The sequence below is a fragment of the Girardinichthys multiradiatus genome, chromosome 12 (assembly GCF_021462225.1).
Source record: "Girardinichthys multiradiatus isolate DD_20200921_A chromosome 12, DD_fGirMul_XY1, whole genome shotgun sequence".
In the NCBI taxonomy this organism is placed as follows: domain Eukaryota; kingdom Metazoa; phylum Chordata; class Actinopteri; order Cyprinodontiformes; family Goodeidae; genus Girardinichthys; species Girardinichthys multiradiatus.
Window position 1 is genome coordinate 15063269 of NC_061805.1, and position 17265 is coordinate 15080533.

At 38.5% G+C, this 17265-nt stretch overlaps 1 protein-coding gene across 3 annotated transcripts; it reads right to left on the bottom strand.

The window, feature by feature from the left end:
- Positions 1 to 8: 8 nt before the first annotated feature.
- ulk1a (unc-51 like autophagy activating kinase 1a) lies at positions 9 to 16544 on the bottom strand. Of its 3 annotated transcripts, none has more exons than XM_047382650.1 (27): positions 16429 to 16544; positions 15198 to 15304; positions 15022 to 15114; positions 14892 to 14933; positions 13336 to 13368; positions 13169 to 13205; positions 11508 to 11681; positions 11307 to 11380; positions 11120 to 11221; positions 9302 to 9360; positions 8023 to 8105; positions 7890 to 7940; positions 7711 to 7796; positions 6018 to 6183; positions 5871 to 5919; positions 5682 to 5771; positions 5380 to 5597; positions 4620 to 4720; positions 3920 to 4038; positions 3622 to 3737; positions 3326 to 3451; positions 3066 to 3220; positions 2793 to 2968; positions 1863 to 1981; positions 1319 to 1476; positions 1067 to 1202; positions 9 to 954 (listed from the first exon to the last, which is right to left on the bottom strand). In XM_047382650.1, exons 2-27 carry the CDS (start codon positions 15285 to 15287, stop codon positions 911 to 913), a joined length of 2697 nt encoding a protein of 898 aa, XP_047238606.1. In that variant the 5' UTR covers positions 15288 to 15304; positions 16429 to 16544; the 3' UTR covers positions 9 to 910. The 3 variants fall into 3 exon arrangements, with proteins under 3 accessions (XP_047238606.1, XP_047238607.1, XP_047238609.1); XM_047382651.1 differs by lacking the exon at positions 16429 to 16544 and adding an exon at positions 15664 to 15681; XM_047382653.1 differs by lacking the exon at positions 16429 to 16544 and having other exon boundaries at positions 2793 to 2965; positions 15198 to 15657.
- Positions 16545 to 17265: the final 721 nt, after the last annotated feature.

Genomic DNA, 17265 nt, shown 5'->3' on the forward strand with positions numbered 1-17265 from the left:
AAGAAATCTTCGATAATATAATTATATTTATTATGATCACACAGTGTAACAACTCATTTTTGCAAATTTAACAAACACTCCTGCTAATACAAAAAGGTAATCGGATAAATTCTAGCAAGCCTTGTAAAACACTTTCACAAAATACTGAGTGTATAATTGTAATATTATGTCCTATAAGACAAAAGACTATTCCAATAACCAATTAAAACTTGTAAAAACTTGTATTCACCCACACAAACGTCAAAAAGCAAGTATAGTAGAGATATAAAACAATGTACACACAAACACTGGTAATTTTACTTACAAAAACCTCCTAAATGACTGCATCGCTACCTGAGGAAACAGTAGATTTGTTCTTTTCAAACAGAATCTCAACTCAATTTGAAAAGACATGTAGTGCATTTTACAACTTATTGCAAGATTTAGGCTTTAAGACATAAAACAATTACTCTGAGGTCAAAGCACTTTTTTATTTCAGTTACATTTACTTTGTCCACTATACACAAAATATAGGCACATTTTCTTAATATTGCTACACACTCGCAATATTTGGTCATTCATCTGAAATATTCACACTCCTGTTAACATGTGAACAAATAACAGAAATATTTAATAAAAACAGACACAATCCTGACCTTTTTTTTTTTTTTTTTTACATACAGCCCATATTCCTTACCTGATTGTAAGTGGAAAAGAAAGAAGCACACTGAGAAGACATACTGCCTAAAATTATTCACACGATATGTGCTTAAGCACATAAAGCAGAAAGCTTCACCTATTTGGTGTGACGTTGCAGTTATAGACTGGATAGCAGGATAACATCAGATACTCTCGTGGTCATTTCTCCTACATGGGATCAAAGCGCGGGTGTGTTGAATGAACCATTTACATTCAGAGGAGATGGATATCATTATGTCTGCAAAGCTGAAAGGCGTCGCTCAATGCACTTCTTACCTAAAAAAAAAAAAAGATTTAAAACAAATTATGATTACATGTGAAATACATTCATCTGAGCTCTAATTTAGCAATATGACCAACTGTATACTGGCTGTTAGTGTCTACTCACATTTTTCAATACTGTCAATGTCCTTTTGCTCTGTGAGGATTCTGGACAGACCTTCCATCAGCAGAAGGGCTTTATTGTACCGCTGCACTGACGATGCACTGTAGTGAAACATCTCATCCAAAGCAGCAGACTGTATCTGAATATAGCAAGCACACACATTTGAGAGACTGATATCATAAAAGCATGCATTCTTGATGTAAAAATGACAGAAAAGGATGTGAAATAAGCTTTAGCACCATGCAATGTGCTCACCATTTGCACAGTGTGGCCATAGATGAGCTTCTCTGCTGTGAGGCTATTGAAGTGGTCCATGAGTTTCTGTTTGTCAAGCAAGAAGGTCTGAAGGCGATCGTTTAAGGAGCGGCAATAGGTTACACAGTTCTTGTACAAGTTGTTGAGCTTCCTGATCACTGCAAAAAAGTTGTTGTTTTTTCAGTTTTAACATTTTATGTATTTTTTTAAAACATTCATTCAAGTTTGTTTGATAAATTTGTGTTTGTTTAAATGATTCTATGGTCACTAACTCCTGTAGTATCTCTAGTGTTAAACACAGGAAATAAACAGCCTTGTAAAAAGAAGACGAATGCTTTAAAGACCACTAGAAGTAGTCTTTATACATACATATTCATTCATTGTTACATATGGCTGCAGTTGTAGCATCAACAGAGTTGAAAACAAAATTTGAAGAAAGTCTTTATTATTTAGTCTGAGACAATTTTGTTTGATTTTAATTTCTGTCTGCATTGTCCCATTTAACTTCTGCTTAAGACCATATCATCCATGTCAATAATCTCACCTTGTTTCACCGATGAAGAGGTCTGGAGTTGGCCTAGTTTTATGTTTTCCTTCGCAGTATGCAGTGCAGAGGACAGAAACTCTTCAGCTTTCATGTACAACACTAACTGCTCTGCATAGCTGGAACAAGACAAGGAACATTTGTTAAAGAGGAGGCTTACAAGCTTAAAACTACTGTAAATACTGAGGAAATATAACCTTCACGTAAGTCGCCCCCTGATGTTTACCCCAAAAGTTAACGGAACAAAATGTAAAAATAACGATGCGACTGATTTGTCTCAGAGGTCAGCGCTCAAATCCAGGAACGATGTCACACCCGAAGAAAATGTTTTAGTTGCAAGCCTTAAAACCAGTGGGATTTGCCAACTGTCTTGATGCTAACTACTAGCAGGAATCCATTTTGATAACAATTTGCTATTTCTCACCATTAGATACATTCAAACACTAAAGAGACATGTTCACAAGCAGATGTTGTACAGCATCGTGTGTGTGCCACGGGTTTAATGAGATACAAACAGTACAAACATGCATGTGTGCAGCAACCATATGAGATATTGAACTTATCGCTGCTTGGAGCCCCAAGCCTTTGAGGTGATGAGTGAGTAATGAGTTGTTTAAAGCCTATGGTGCTTTCTATTATTATTCATGGACACAATTAATAAAAATCTAGATTAAACTGGTCCATTTATGTGTGACTTCTTTATAGGTAAGATATTACATCTATAGTAAGACTAAATACAATTTTTCATTTTAACAGTTTCATTTTTCATGTCATTTTTCATTTTAACAGTTTCCTAAAACCTACTCAAATCACCTCAACACTATGATGACAGACCTGTCATCATAAGCAACCATTTGACTTCATACAAGCAGTGAATGACACCATAACTCAGGCAGGGACTTACATTTATTAATTTTACTCGCTTCTTACCTCCACTCTTTACTCAGAACGCTGATCTGATCTGTCACAAAGCTCTGCTCTAAAAAGGAAATATCAGAACTGCAGAAGTCATCCATCGCCGGGCCTTTTGAGGAAGCCAACTCCATAACACAGGTGACAAAAGCCAAAGTGAAACGTAAGTCACTCAGAGCGTCTGTATGAGCCTGCTGTGAAAAGACAGTGGACATGAAATTCCATGAATAGATGTGGAATTTGTTACTGCAAGGTATTCTTATAGAGGCCGTCATCCGTATTCTTCTTTACCTCCATCAGGGTATCTTCAGGGAGCTCTGGAGGGTGGAAAATCAGACTGCTTTGTGGGATGGCATCCATGGCTTCAGTTTCACTGTTTCTTCGGCTTCCTTGCTGGAGAGGACAAGCGTTCAGTATCCATCCAGAGTTAAAGTAGTTGGGAGAGCCTGCAAGTCAGGCAAAAGGCAAGTTTCACTTTCCTATGAATAACTGGGTCTGCCATAAAGCTGGCTGGCAGGAAATCTGAGATATATATTAGCAGTTACACCTACATGAGAGCATTCTGGAAACCAAAGCATCAGGAGGACTGTTTCCCTGCGATGGAGAACCCATGGCAAAAACCGCGGGAGGCGGGCTGTCTGAGAACTGAAACACTTTATAACATCCAGTAGATGGAGCTATAGAGATAAAAAAAAAAAAAAGTTTAGTCAGATGACAGAAACCCCTAGAAAGCAAACCAGCAAATCAGATAAGGCGAACACTGATCACAAGTTTATGTACTGTAGTTGAATTTGGTGGCAACTACGTAACATAAACTGGTAATAGCAGTGATATTTTAATGTTTTACCTGTTGTATCATTGCTGTTCTCCCAGTTGAAGCCCTGATCACATCCTTCTTCAAGCAGATTAGCTCCAAATGCTGCTTTCAGCAGCATGTCAGAAAGTCTGCCAGTGCTGAGGGATCTGAACATTTGAAGCAGACAGACACATTACTGTGGGCCATACCAGACATATCAGTTTTCAGATGCAAAGCTCCTTTAGAGATAGATTATTCCAAGTGGGTATTTAGCTTAGAAAATGTTTTTACATTATCGTTTCAAACTTTTTTTTCTTTTTAACCAAATAATTTTCAAATAGTGCCCTACCTTTTAAAGGGACCCTTTTTATTGGCTGGGTTCCTACTGATGTTGTTGTGGAAACCAGGAGATTGATCGAGACATTGTGGGCTTGGCACTGTCCTGGTTCGGTTCGGCCTTTTGGGTTGCTGTTAAAAAAAAAAAGACACTCATTTTAAGTTTGAAAGTTTGTAATATATGAGCTGGGCACTGAAGATCTGTTATTTTATGGGCAGGTATAACCGACAAGTAATCTGGGAGAGATGTAGAGATGATCAGCTAGAGACCAAAACCAGCTAATTTGCCCTAAACGCTGATTGCCACGTCAAATCCTAAGAAACTGGAATTTTGTTTTGTCGATTTGATACAGGCTTAAAAAAATAAGAACTTTCAATAACAAACAGGATGCATATTGGTGCACTCTTTTGCGTTTATAAAAATGAGGTAAAGGTTAGGTATATATGCTTGGATGTATAAATGGTGATGAACTTGTACGTTCTTCATTTTCTGCTTTATTCAAAACAACTACCTCTATTAAAGCAACTGCAGCATAAGTTTTTGTTTTATGTGTTATAATCCTTAAACAACTTGTTGGAATGGAAAGTTGAGATCTAAAAAACTGCTAATCAGTATTGGCTATGAATTACATGATGTGATTTTGTTTCACCAATGTTTCCAGACATTGGTGACACAAAATCACATCATGTAATTTTTTTGGAAATGTGCTGACCTTTTGACTTGCAGTGACCTTTGCATCCGGAGAACCAGTCAGCAGTCCAGTTTTTGTGCTGAGCGGGAAAGTCTGCTCAGAGGTCTTTGGGGTCATTCCAGCTGAAGCAGAAATGATCATATAACTCTTATCAGATCATTGTGTTTATTAGATAACGTGTGTTTTTCCTCATATACTTCAGGAATGACGAGCATAAGTTTGTATGGTAAGTGTTGCAAAGACTGGATGCGTCAGACTGAACACAGAGAGAAGTGAAGAGTTTATCACTAAATGAATCTAAGAATCAACTTATCATAAATTAGCTCTGGCTCTCTGTATTAGACAAATCTGTCCAAAATGTGTGAGCAAAGATTGTGTTTCTGATAGAGAGGAGCTACAAAACGTCTCCTAACAAAATCCCTTTTCAATTATGAAAATAAATCAGTAATGGTGTTGTTGTCTTTGCAGTTAACCATCTTTAGTGTTCACTCCTGTTTGATGTGTTTATACAAAAAAAAAAAAAAACAGCCAAAAAAATGTGCCTCATATTTTGAATTTATATAAACAACAATGAAGAGATGAACCCCTTTTTCCATTAAAACAGTAATAATTCTCTTGGTTCTGCTCCTCCCTCTTGTTCAAAAGTGCTACCTGTCCTGTCTTGTTGTTATGCATATTTAGAGCACAAAGTTGAAACTCTGGAACTTAATGAAACTAACAATATTACATACTGTATGACCTTTGTTAGACTGGAAAAAAAGATATAAAACTGCTTGGTTACCTGGTGGGGAGGACTGTTCTAGTTGCGCTCCTCCTTTTGCCAGTTTTGGAAAGTTAGAAACGACACCTGGACATGAAGCTCTACGCCACCCACACTGCAGGGGGGCTACTTTGACTGGTTGCAGGTTCTGCGCCATACGGTGGTAGTTGTGAATCTGAGTTGGGACAGGAATGGGTACCGAAGGGCTGCAGTTGCGGCCATTTAATGTAACTGGATTGCTGTGTGTGACACAAAGGAATGGAAAGTTAGGAATGATTTAGGCTTAAAAAAGAAAAATATAGACCTGCATAGTTATCTTTTACCCAAGAGGCTTAGGGGGAGAGTGCAGGAGGGAAGGAGATAGTGGTATCCTTCTTAAGGATCCAGAACCTCTCCTGGTCAGCTGAGACCTCCTATAAAAATTAAGTCTTGCTTAGAAAAAACGTGTAATATTTCCTGACATCAACAAATAAAATTTTAAATCAGATAACTGTACAATTAGGGTGACTCACCCTTTGTTGTTTAAGCAGATTTCAGTGGGTGACCCATCTTCCACCTCACCTAAAAAAAAAAAAAAAGCAATAAGACAGACCTAATCAGACCAGCAGAGAAAAAAACATGAAATTAATTAACCAAGATATTTACTCAGGGATGCTCACATGTCATACTGGAAAGCTCAGCAGGCAGCATGACGTAATCTTCAACACACGATGGCGAGCTTTTACTGCCTTGATTGGCTTTTGCTTCGTCCTGCAAGCCAGTGGGGTTCTGTTTCGGCAAGCGCAGCTCTTTGGGCTGAAGCTGGTGCAGCTCTCCATCGGAATGCTAAGAGGGAGTTAAAAACAATTAGAGATACACAGAAAATTTGCACAAGTTATGCTTTAAATTATGTTGGATGACTTTCCTGCTCAGAAACAGAAACACACCCCACCCAAATGCCAAAAGGTGGTTGTTGGGACCCAGCCATGGATTTCAACATTAAACTCAGGTACAGACTTTCCTGAACTTTCAAAATAAATTGCATTTAACTAACTTCCAGCAACTGAGGAAAGAGGGGGTAGCAGCAGACTTCCCATGATGCCACTGTCTGAATAAGAGCACCCCCTCTCCAACAAGCCGACCTCTTCCACCGGTGATCATCGGGATAGGAGGGGAAACATCGCGCTGATGTCTCTTTGCTGGCAAAATGACAAACTCTTCAACTGGATCCAAGAGTCTCATACGATCATCGATCATATGCACCAGTTAAGTATGAGTGAATAACTGTTTGTGTACCCAGTATTCATTCATAAAAACGGGAAATTAAGGTATAAGCATTGCCTGACTCTCTCGCTGAGGCCTGCAGAAGCAAACGGTGTTCCAGAGAAGCCCCTGCAGAGACGCTGTCTCCCAGTCTGGAAGGAAGACAGCAGAGACCGCATCACCGTGTTAACGTGCAGTGTGGTTGGCGGACACGGAGGTTAGCTGGAAGCTAACCCCTTTTGTTCACACAGCGGCCGCACCTTCAACCCCCCCCCCCCCAAAGTTATTCAGTTTTAATCTTTTGAGGATTTCCAGAACGTGCTAGATTATGAAATACTGGCAGGGTTTTAAAAAACTCACAATTAGGGTACGTTAGTTACATTTTAAGGAATATACACAAAGACTGATGTCAGTATTTGGTAATGCGAATCCTACTAATCATACTAAACAAAAAAGGAACATAAAAGCCTTAAAATTTACTGCAGAGCTGTGTAACACTGACTGCTCCCTTTGTTGCCTCTGGTCTCAATATAAATAACTAATGACCGAAAGGATGCTTATAGCTACAATAAATGAATGGCACATTCATGGTAGCTCTAAAACATCATGTTGGATGCAGCTTCTATACTGACTGGATCTTGTAGATAAAAATTGAATATTTTGTGATATAGTATACTATGCCTTTAAAAGGAAAGAAAAAGTTAGTGAGCTACAATCTGTCTTACTATGGAGTAAATCAAAGATCTACAATCCTTTGTATTTCTAATTACTACGGATTCTAATATCCCATAACCTGGAGGATTTTACTGTATTAGTAGGTTTTTTGTGACGCAAATCGAAGTAACTCTAACTTTAGGCTGTTTTTGAGAAAATAGGTTAATATTACCAGGAACATTGATAATTGTTAAATTTTACATTTATTTAGAAAGCATAAGGTCAAAGCTTTACAAAGTCGGTGATCGGAAAGCGGCTAAAAAATCTCTGATTGGCGACTCTCTTATGACAATGGAAAACCACAGGAAAACAAATAAATCATGTATATTTCTCTTAAAAGCAAATTTTGTATCTGTCATACTTTACTGAGAGATTTGTGTTCACTGGAAAACATACTTGTGGCAAGGCGAGCTGAGATGTGGAGGAGCTGCTGGATGAGCTGCTTGAGCCTGAGTTGGTGTAGATTACAGGAGAAGGTGAACCTGTCAAAAAGCACACAGCTGCTTGTGTTAGGAGCTGAGCTACTTTAGTGGCACCACAACCAGCGGCAACAACTCGCAAGGCACAGTACGCACATTTTTTTGTTGACGAACTTGACTCCAAGAAAGGATGGTGGAAGAACTCGTCTGCAAGTGTAAAGATTTGCACTTAAAATACACATTTTATACTTGAAGAATAATTATGAAAGATTAAAAGGCATAGACTTACCAAAACTCATACGCTCTTTATGGTTTCTCTGCAGAAGGCCCATGAGCAGGTGTCTTAGGTTAGCTGAAGTCTCCTTTGGGATTCTAGAAAAATTCCAAAATAAAATTTGATTATTTCATTTCACAATATAAACTAGTTAACAACACAGGAAATGTAAAGCCAAGCCAGTGGAAAGCAATGCAGTGACAGACTTAATTTAAAATAATTTAAACTGTAGTGATTTTAACACATCAAGCCTTTTAAAACAATACTTTCTGAATATATGCATTCATACTCTCATGCAAAACCCATGTGCAACTTTCTTCATTCATTTATATGTGCTCTCAAGCATAAATCATTAAGAGTAGGGATACACTGATTGTGGAGGAAGAAAGCAGTGGCTGGTTAATCTCTGTTCTATTTATACGTGCTGCCTACATTATGATAAATATATTAATATTTAGAAATTGCAGCTTCAGTGTGTAAATCGTGCACAATTTAAATAATTAAGTTCTTAATATAAATAATGTCTTCAGCACTAAAGCTCTGGGCAACATGACGTGCGCTGTCAGACAGCGTGTGTGTTTTATGTGTGGGCTGAGCTATGTGGGTCTTGTGGAAAAAGTTAGCCGCACAGACCACTAGCTGACATCTCGGAGTAGGTTATATATAGAGAGAGAAGAAAATAAGCTATGCCTCCTCCTACAAAAACATAACTTTTCTTATCATTCAGCTGTATCATTACATAAAATAGGCATGGCTGTTGGACGTAGACCAGCCAGTAAAGAACAGCGTGAACAAAGTAGGCAAACAGCCCATATATCCATCTGGATGCTTTCTTCAAATCAGATGTTCAGCATAAAAAAAAAACTAAACAAAAACGGTCTGTTACTTTTTATTTCCTGAAAGCATTTAATCAGATTTATGAATTCTACATTGAAAGGACACAAGATGTATCATTATACATACGTGGAATTGAATAGATCATGGAGAACTTTCTAGGTCTGATTAATCCCATCAGGTGTCTGTATCAGTTTCTTCCACATCAGGACTATTTTTAGTGTTGCTGCAGGACTTATTTACTGACTTCTAAATATATCTGTGGGAGGATGTGTCTGCAGACTTCCATGTATTCAAACCTCGGTCACAAATGTCAGTTATTTATTGGTAAACTGACTGTGGACAAGACATAGTTTCCAGTAATGCCAGCTCCTGTCGTCTTTTCCACGCATTGCATATGTGCGGACGCATTGGACTGTACGTCAGTTTAGGAGGAAAGGTCTGGAAGGCATGCAGTCACCTGGGTAACAGAGTTTCGTTGCTTTCATAGAACAGGCGGAGCTCTTGTGGTGAACTGGCCTGAACACAAAGAAAGAAAGAATTAATCTTGAAAAATACACTTCATACAAAAAGGTTGAAATCATAGGGCACCTACAATGCAATACATTTTGATTCAGCATGTTTAGATGTGAGACTTTAACATGCAATATTCATTTATGATACAATGCAACACAATACAAAACCATAAGCATATGCTATAACAGAAGAGTACAACACATCAGGATTGTACTGTATGTATGGTACCACGCACCACAACACAACACAATGTGATACAATATGTTGCAGTACAATACAATGCAATGCAATACTCAGGGATTTTTATCATTTCAAAAATACTTATACTTACTGTTCTACACTGTTTCGAGATTCTTTATGCACAGTTTGTGATCTTTAATATCATATTCTGTTTCTAAAGGTTCTTTAAAAAAAAAAAAGAAGCTTTTTCAATGCTTTGTTTGGTGGCATCTGAATCAGATGTAGTTTCAAAACTAAAGGTCAAGTTGTTTCAAACCCCAAAAAGCTGAGAAACTGCCTTTTTCAGTCTGCTTTTAGCTCTGTGTTGTCAATCAGCAGCCTAAAATCAATGTGGAATATGGCCAAGCTGAGACAAATGACAGAAATTTTGATTTTAGAATTATAGAAATAAAGTCTAGAAACCGAATCTTTTTTTCTAAACTCAGTTTTTTATTTTTTTTAAATTCACTACTCTACATTTCTTAATTCTAAGGATATACAGTATGTCAGGTATTACAACACCTAAATACCATTAACTACGCCAAAGGAAATCTGTTAATTAGTAAACATGAGAGAGCTGTTAATAGAGCTTTGTGTTATTATTTAAAGTAAAAAATATTTGTCATTTGCTTTTCAATTGTGTATTACATAAACAAAAAAATTATTTGATTAATCAGATTAATCAGGTGACATCAGATTAATCAAAAATAAAATTTGATTAATCTGATGTCACCAACATGTTTTTATTTATTGCTATATATTATTTCCAATAACTACTGTGTGAAAGAAGGTACTCCAAACACAGACAAGAGGTTAAGTGTTTAATGATCTCAGCAAGGGTTGCCAACTCAGGCAGCCATAAAAACATGAGAATCAGCAGCTAACTATAGACTAACCCTTGGACCTGACACAACCCAATGACCTCCTAGCTAGGAATATACAATAAACTTCCCAGTCAATCTAAGAAAATGGAACAAAAATAGGTTTGGGTGTTTAAGCGACTACTTATAGTGGAACAGCACTAAGGATAAAAAAAAAAAATAACCAAATTGGAGGATTTAGTACTACAGAAGAAAAACAAAACTGAGGTAAAACGTCTGTGTGTGCTTACGCTACATGTGAGACAGTCTGTAAATACTAGTTCAAAAGTATGACTAAAGGAGCCACGTGAACAGAAAAAAGTAATAGGTGGGGTTGTGAAACACTGTTTATTCTGGGTTCAGAGATGTGGCTTGTGGCCATTTCCACATGCCCCTTCCATAAATAAGGCTCAATACTTGGAAGCATCAAGCTACTCCAGCTTTTTCCATCTTACAACACTCATCCCAAAGACATGTTGTTTATCATGGTTGTGTTATGGATCCTCTTGTTGCTTTGTGTTATGAAAGGGAGACACTCATTAGTTTGTCCTCTATAATAACTAAATCAAAACAATGACAGGGACCTTAGCCGGCATTAGTTAGCAAACCCATACAAGGAAAGTAAAGAGCACATTTCAATCTGTTAGTTCTCTTGTGTTAATGCTACTTGAAGTTTCACTCACATGAAAAGGGGCTTTTCCAGTCAGACATTGGTATACGATAGTGCCTATGCTCCACAGATCGGCCTTGGCATCATAGTTCTGAGACATGATGACTTCAGGAGCCTGTGTTCAGACAAACAATATTTACAGATTAAGGTTACAGTGGCATTACAACCTGCTGACACTAGAAAGCAGAGTGAACACTTACCATATACATGGGAGAGCCACACAGTGTAGCAGCCATAGTGTTTATCTGGAGGTGCCGTGCAAACCCAAAATCAGCTGGAAGTTTGATAAAATAAGAACAACAACATACAGGTAGTGTGAGTCTGCATACAACAAAAACATCTGAGTTCAAATAAACCATTTTCCAAAAAGACATTTTTAGCTTGAGAGTAGAAGCTGTTACCGATCTTAATGCTGGTATTTATAGAGCAGGACTTGCGCCCCTCTGGATGACAGAGTAAGATGTTCTGGGGTTTGAGGTCTCTGTGCAGGATGCCTTTGCTCTGCAGGACTTTCATGGCCTGTGCAATCTGCTGCAGGAATGCCCGGATCGTATCCTCACTAAGTGCTCCTTTGGCTGTTAAAGGAGAGAATTACACTATAAGTCTAAACAAGAAACAGGGGTTATGTATATAAAAAATGAAATGGAAATCAAGGTTGTCAGATATTTGAGCATATTCACCATCCCTCCCAACACATCCATGTTATTCCACTGCAGCTCAGGGGATAAGTGAGTGACAGATGGGTAAGGTCATTTGGGTACTCCCTCAACCTTGCCAAATGCGAACTAGTGCTATGCTGCAAATAGCTATGTATGCCATCTTGGCATGGGCTTAGAAATGATGTAAAAAAAAACTCCCACAAATTTTATTTTTGGCAACAACCTTTGTGTTGATTGTCACATAATTAGCAAAATGTAGCAGAGATGCAACAATCAGAATTTTGTGTCGATAGTGATTTCAGCTGATTCCAGTTTGTATCGTAATTAACAGCATTCAAAACATGTTTTCTCAAGCTGTCCTCCAACATTAAATACATCTATCATTAGCAGAGGTGACATACGATTAGGTCATGTGAAAGAGCAGTCTCTGTAAGGGTTTTGGCAACTTAAAACAAAGAAAAAATGATTACAGAGTTTACATTTTAAACAGTTTTTGCATCTTTTATTCTGGATTAGTGCAGATAGGGCGAAGAGCATTACTAAAACGGAACTGGGTGTATTCTCTAGGAAATGCATATATGTATATACCTCACACTGACCTTGAGATTTCCAAACTGTTGACATGACAGCAGTTGAAAGATCAAAACGGATAAAACAGAGCAAATTTGCTGTATTCAGTTTAGCCTTCCTGTTATCTACTGAAATTCTCTCACTCTCTTGCAGTCTGAATGAATCGCAGACATGTTGACATGTTCTGGAAAATACAGTTTACTTCTAAATAGCTTCCTACATGTTTGCGCTTTCTATGACTTCGGTTTCAAACACCTAACTGACATTCAAAATGGCTAACTCTGACTAACACCCTTCCCACATAAGAGTGATGTTGTCAACATGACCTGGTACCAATCACATAAAGTGCATTCAGTGATCAGTAAAAAGGTTGGATTTTTGAGTTTCTATCCAGACATTTACCTGTTAAGGTCAAGTAAGCAAAAGAAATGTCTGATTCGGGTCAACAAGAGATTTCTTAATGCATCTCTAGAAAAAAAAACAATGTCTAAACTCCAAGAACAGTCTACTTAATAGGTTTGCTTGGCTAAGTATTTGAGAAAAACTGTGACTGTTCACCCACAGACTCATCTAAACCTAAAATCTGTCATGTATTCCCTGTCCGAAAACCTTACTATTCTTTTAAAATGCTAGAATAAATAAAAGCCACAAAGAACCATGTGTGCAGCAATTAGATTCCCATAAATTAAACAAACTGAAACAAATCCAACTTATTACCATAACCCTTTAAAGTATGGAGCTAAGATCTTCCCTTTTTGCTTTGCATTCTAATACAAAGGAAGGGGAAAAAAAATAAATGAACTGAATTAAGGGCAGTGTTGTGGCAGACTTACTTTGAAGATACTCTGCCAGGTCACCTCCATTGCAGTACTGAAATCAAGTCACAGACAAGTCTTAACAGAAGCCTTGACAAAGTGGCACAGTCCTGTTTTTAGAAGATGTGATTTTCATATCAACGTAAAAACAGACCTGTTGCACCATTCCAACTCCACTCACTCACCTCCATTATGAGATAAATACATCCTCCCATCTCCTGTTGACAATGAATACACAAAAGATGAACATGTTGTCTTTGTTAAATACAGTTGTAGAAAACAATAACTCATCTGACAGATAAATAAACAGGCACAGTGTATGTTTTACTCATGGTTCGAGATGAGAAATTATACAAACAGTCCATCAGTATCTTAGAAGCCACACTGACGGCTACACAAGTGACAACACCTCATGTATTAGATGGACCTTGCTGGTTTTGCTGGCCTACCACCTTACAGCTTCTAACAGTTAACTTAGAAGCCTGAAACTAGATCCAGCTAAAGCCAGCATCCAGCTCTGAGCCCTTGAATCCCCCAGGATTCAATTCAGCACCCCTCTTTATTGCCATTAATAAAAAAACAAACCAGCAGAGCAGTGAGGTAACATCTAGTGAGGCAGAAGGGGTGAGAAGTTTAGGGTTTCAGTACAACATGCAAAGAGTGGGAAATCAAGTTGCACAAGCTACTTTGGAATCACACTTTAAAATGTGTTTACCGCTTGAACAAGAGTTGAAACCATCTCAAACCAAACAACAAGACTGCCATTAACCTTGTGTGTCCGTGCATCTCTGCTCTGAGGCTATACTCAGACTCTGGGTTTTAATAAGCCATTGTTTGACCTCCTGCACCCTGCCATCTGTTAGACATTTTAGGAGATCAGCTTAGATCTGGCAGGTGTCAGTAAGGTGATAAGGGGAACCTGCACACACTCAGGGCAAACTCACATCCAACAGATGGTTACTGTTGTGTAATATGCGCAACCTGTCAAGTTACGAGACCTGTGCTTCGGCATCAAACATTAGCAGTGCAATAATTATAATAGTCTAAACAATCAGTCACGATAAAATAGCTTTGCACTTTTAGATGTAGCTTAGATTAATAAGGCTCTACCACAGCATGAGACAGTCATGCTTGCACCAGATAAGCAACTAGCAGAACCGGCCCAAGGCACAAGCAACCTAAGCACCTGCTTAAGGGTCCCACCAACCAGAAGGGGACCCCCCAAGACCACTAGAATTATCATAGAAGTCAGATTTGTGAATGTACAATTAAGAAATCTGTATCACATAAAAGAAAAATAACATCCTGTTTCATAACTTTCATCCTCTGCTTAGCCAGTGTTAACTCCAATGGAAACATATTATACATTTTTAAACATGTATCATATGATTTGACTTGTGAAATTAGGCAGCATAGATTTGGTTGTACAATCAAGTGATGTGATGTATTATTTTCTTATTTTGTTTCTTTACAGTCATTATAATAATCTCAGAGGTACAATGCTTAAATATTCAGGCAAGAGTGAGATAAAGCAGATATTAACTGAGCTGTGGTAGGCGATCACAGTTGGAAGGTTCCCAAATCAAAATTTATTTAGGGGCCCGTATATATTGCTGGACTTGCTGTAGCAGCTCACAAGAAGCGTTCCAGCACGTTTCATCATCTGGGAGTCAAGACTCTAATAGAACGTGTTTTTGGAGATGGATGTGAGACTGAGCTGTGGTAGAAACATCATCCTTACCTGATAGTCGAGTAGTCTGACAATATTCTCATGTCTGAGTTCCTGGGAGAGGTATAAAATACACTGTTGTTGTTAGACCAGTAGAAGAGAGGCACTTTAATAAATACACAACATCAGAAATATACATTACCTTTAATATTTTGATTTCTTTCCCAAGCAAAGAGTGTGATTTGGAAAGGTTTTTCTTGTTAATGCACTTTACAGCAACTTCCCAGTCACGTTTCTTGGAAAAACAATAGGTATTAATAAAATGACATATAAATAATTTAAAGGCTGATCTCAAATTGCCACAGATGGGAAAGTTACCTCTGTATGTCTGCCTTTGAACACAACAGCAAAGGCACCGTGACCAATCAAGTCCTTCCTGTTGAACTCAAACTTCCCAACAGCCTCCATGGATTAGAAACCTAAAGCTATACAGTGCAGTATTTCAGAGCAGCTTGGAGAGAATGACTTTGCAACTGAAGCAGACACTCGTCTCAACACCGGTTAGTCGCATGTCAAGGATGAAAAATGCCGCCTTCACATTTCATAGGCTTCATATTGGCTGAAATTGTCGACAACAACATGACGAAGTGTAAACGTAAATACAAAAAGTAGTCACAACGTGAAGTAGTAAACAACAGTGTATGCGGATAAAATGCAAGAGGTCCACTAAGTCCCACCCGCTTCTGTAAAACCGTGTCTCGATAAAAAAAAATAAAGTCGACTTAAGTCAGCCTGCGTATGTGGTGGTTTGTATTTAAACACTGAGCATTGTTGTGCCTCTCACCTCTCCAACCATCTGCAATTTATTCTCGTCTCATGATGAGCATGCGCAAACAAATGTTTCTGTTGGTGGTGCTTTCATTGTCAGCTCGTAAATTCAACTTTTCAATAGCTGTGTCTTATTTAGGCTATATGTGCTTTATGATGAAATGTAAAATACACTTTATGAATTTATTGATGACAAGTAATAATTCCTATTCGTATATTACACATGAAGGAAAGTTCAGGTTATTTGTCGAGTCACCCTGGATTCACGTATTTACACACACACACACACACCATTAATTTTGCGACCTTCGGGGACGTTCCATTCGAACTTTCCTGCATAGAGGCCCGAAATTCCGTCTCCCGAGTATAAATGGAACGCAGCATACGTCTCGCAAATGTGTTTGTGCGCTACGGAGCCCGTAAAGGGACAACTAAAATTTTCTGGGAGTCTTTCGCGTGCGCGCTACCTACTTTCTCCAATTCATCGTGTAACTGAGTATTTCGGGCTACTGTGTAAATACCTGACCTAATTATGCGATATTTTTAGTTTGGGCTACAATACAATTCTGCGTTGCTTGCCAGAAGTCGTCGTGCTGTTTGCGGTTCGGTTCTGCGGTCAAGGCGCACTGGGAGAACGATTAATGTTTTATTTATACATATTATTAGGCCCGAGCAGCAAAGCGCTGCGAAGGCCTATTGTAATCGCTCCGTTTCTTCTTCTTATTATTCATCCGGGAAATGAATTGCCTTTTTGGAGGCCTTAACATATTCAAAAACTCACCAAACTTCACAGAAAGTTGTCCCCCAATGGAAATTTTCGTATTCTAATGGATTTGAAAATGGGCGTGGCCAAACGCCTTTACAGCGCCCCCTAAAGTGAGATAGGCCAACTGGTAAGTTCTACAGAGTTGAAATTTGCTACAGAGGTAGATCCCCTCAAATCATGAAAAAAAGTCTCTTGGGGGTATGCCCTAAAACCAACAGGAAGTCGGCCATTTTGGGTCAAAGGGTCATTTTTAGCCCTTTTTCACTTTTCATACATGTCGAACTTTAACGAACTCCTCCTAGGGATTTTGAGCTACCGGCTTCATATTTGCCCAATATGCAGTTAAGGCATGGGGGATTAAAAGTTATCAAAATTGTGACTTTTTGTGTATGTTGAAGGGGCGGGACCAGGCCTCAAAGTTCACCTTCATACCACAAATTTCAAACAGCAATAACGTTCACATACATTGCCTGAAATACACCAAACCTGGTATTATTGATCCCTCTCAGATGAACAATAATCATATGTGCTCAAATGATGACATCATCAAAGCCACGCCCCCTCAGAACAGGAAGTCACTTTTTTCACTTGGAAAGGTGCCTCTCTGACCCTCTTGACCCAATCAACTTGAAAGTGGGTCAAAAGACAGATAACTAGTGGGTCTAACTTCGTTTGAAGCACAGTGACTTTTCATAAAAGGGTGTGGCAGTGGCGGCGCGGCAAAATCCGACGTCACGCCATGGCCATACGTTTGGCTCTAAATTCCACATATATTGTCTGATCGCCACCAAAATCAATTTGATTCATCCTAGTCCAGTCCCCAACAGATATCTGATGACATATTTGGTGGGC

What these genes read in the sequence shown, in the direction of transcription:
- ulk1a (XM_047382650.1), bottom strand. Translation starts at nt 15,287, where the DNA reads ATGGAGGCTGTTGGGAAGTTTGAGTTCAACAGGAAGGACTTGATTGGT. An exon ending in CTCTTCATCGGTGAAACAAG is followed by an intron (nt 1,477 to 1,862) that starts GTGAGATTATTG and finishes ACTTTTTTGCAG; the next exon opens with TGATCAGGAAGCTCAACAAC. An exon ending in CATTGACAGTATTGAAAAAT is followed by an intron (nt 955 to 1,066) that starts GTGAGTAGACAC and finishes TTTTTTTTTTAG; the next exon opens with GTAAGAAGTGCATTGAGCGA.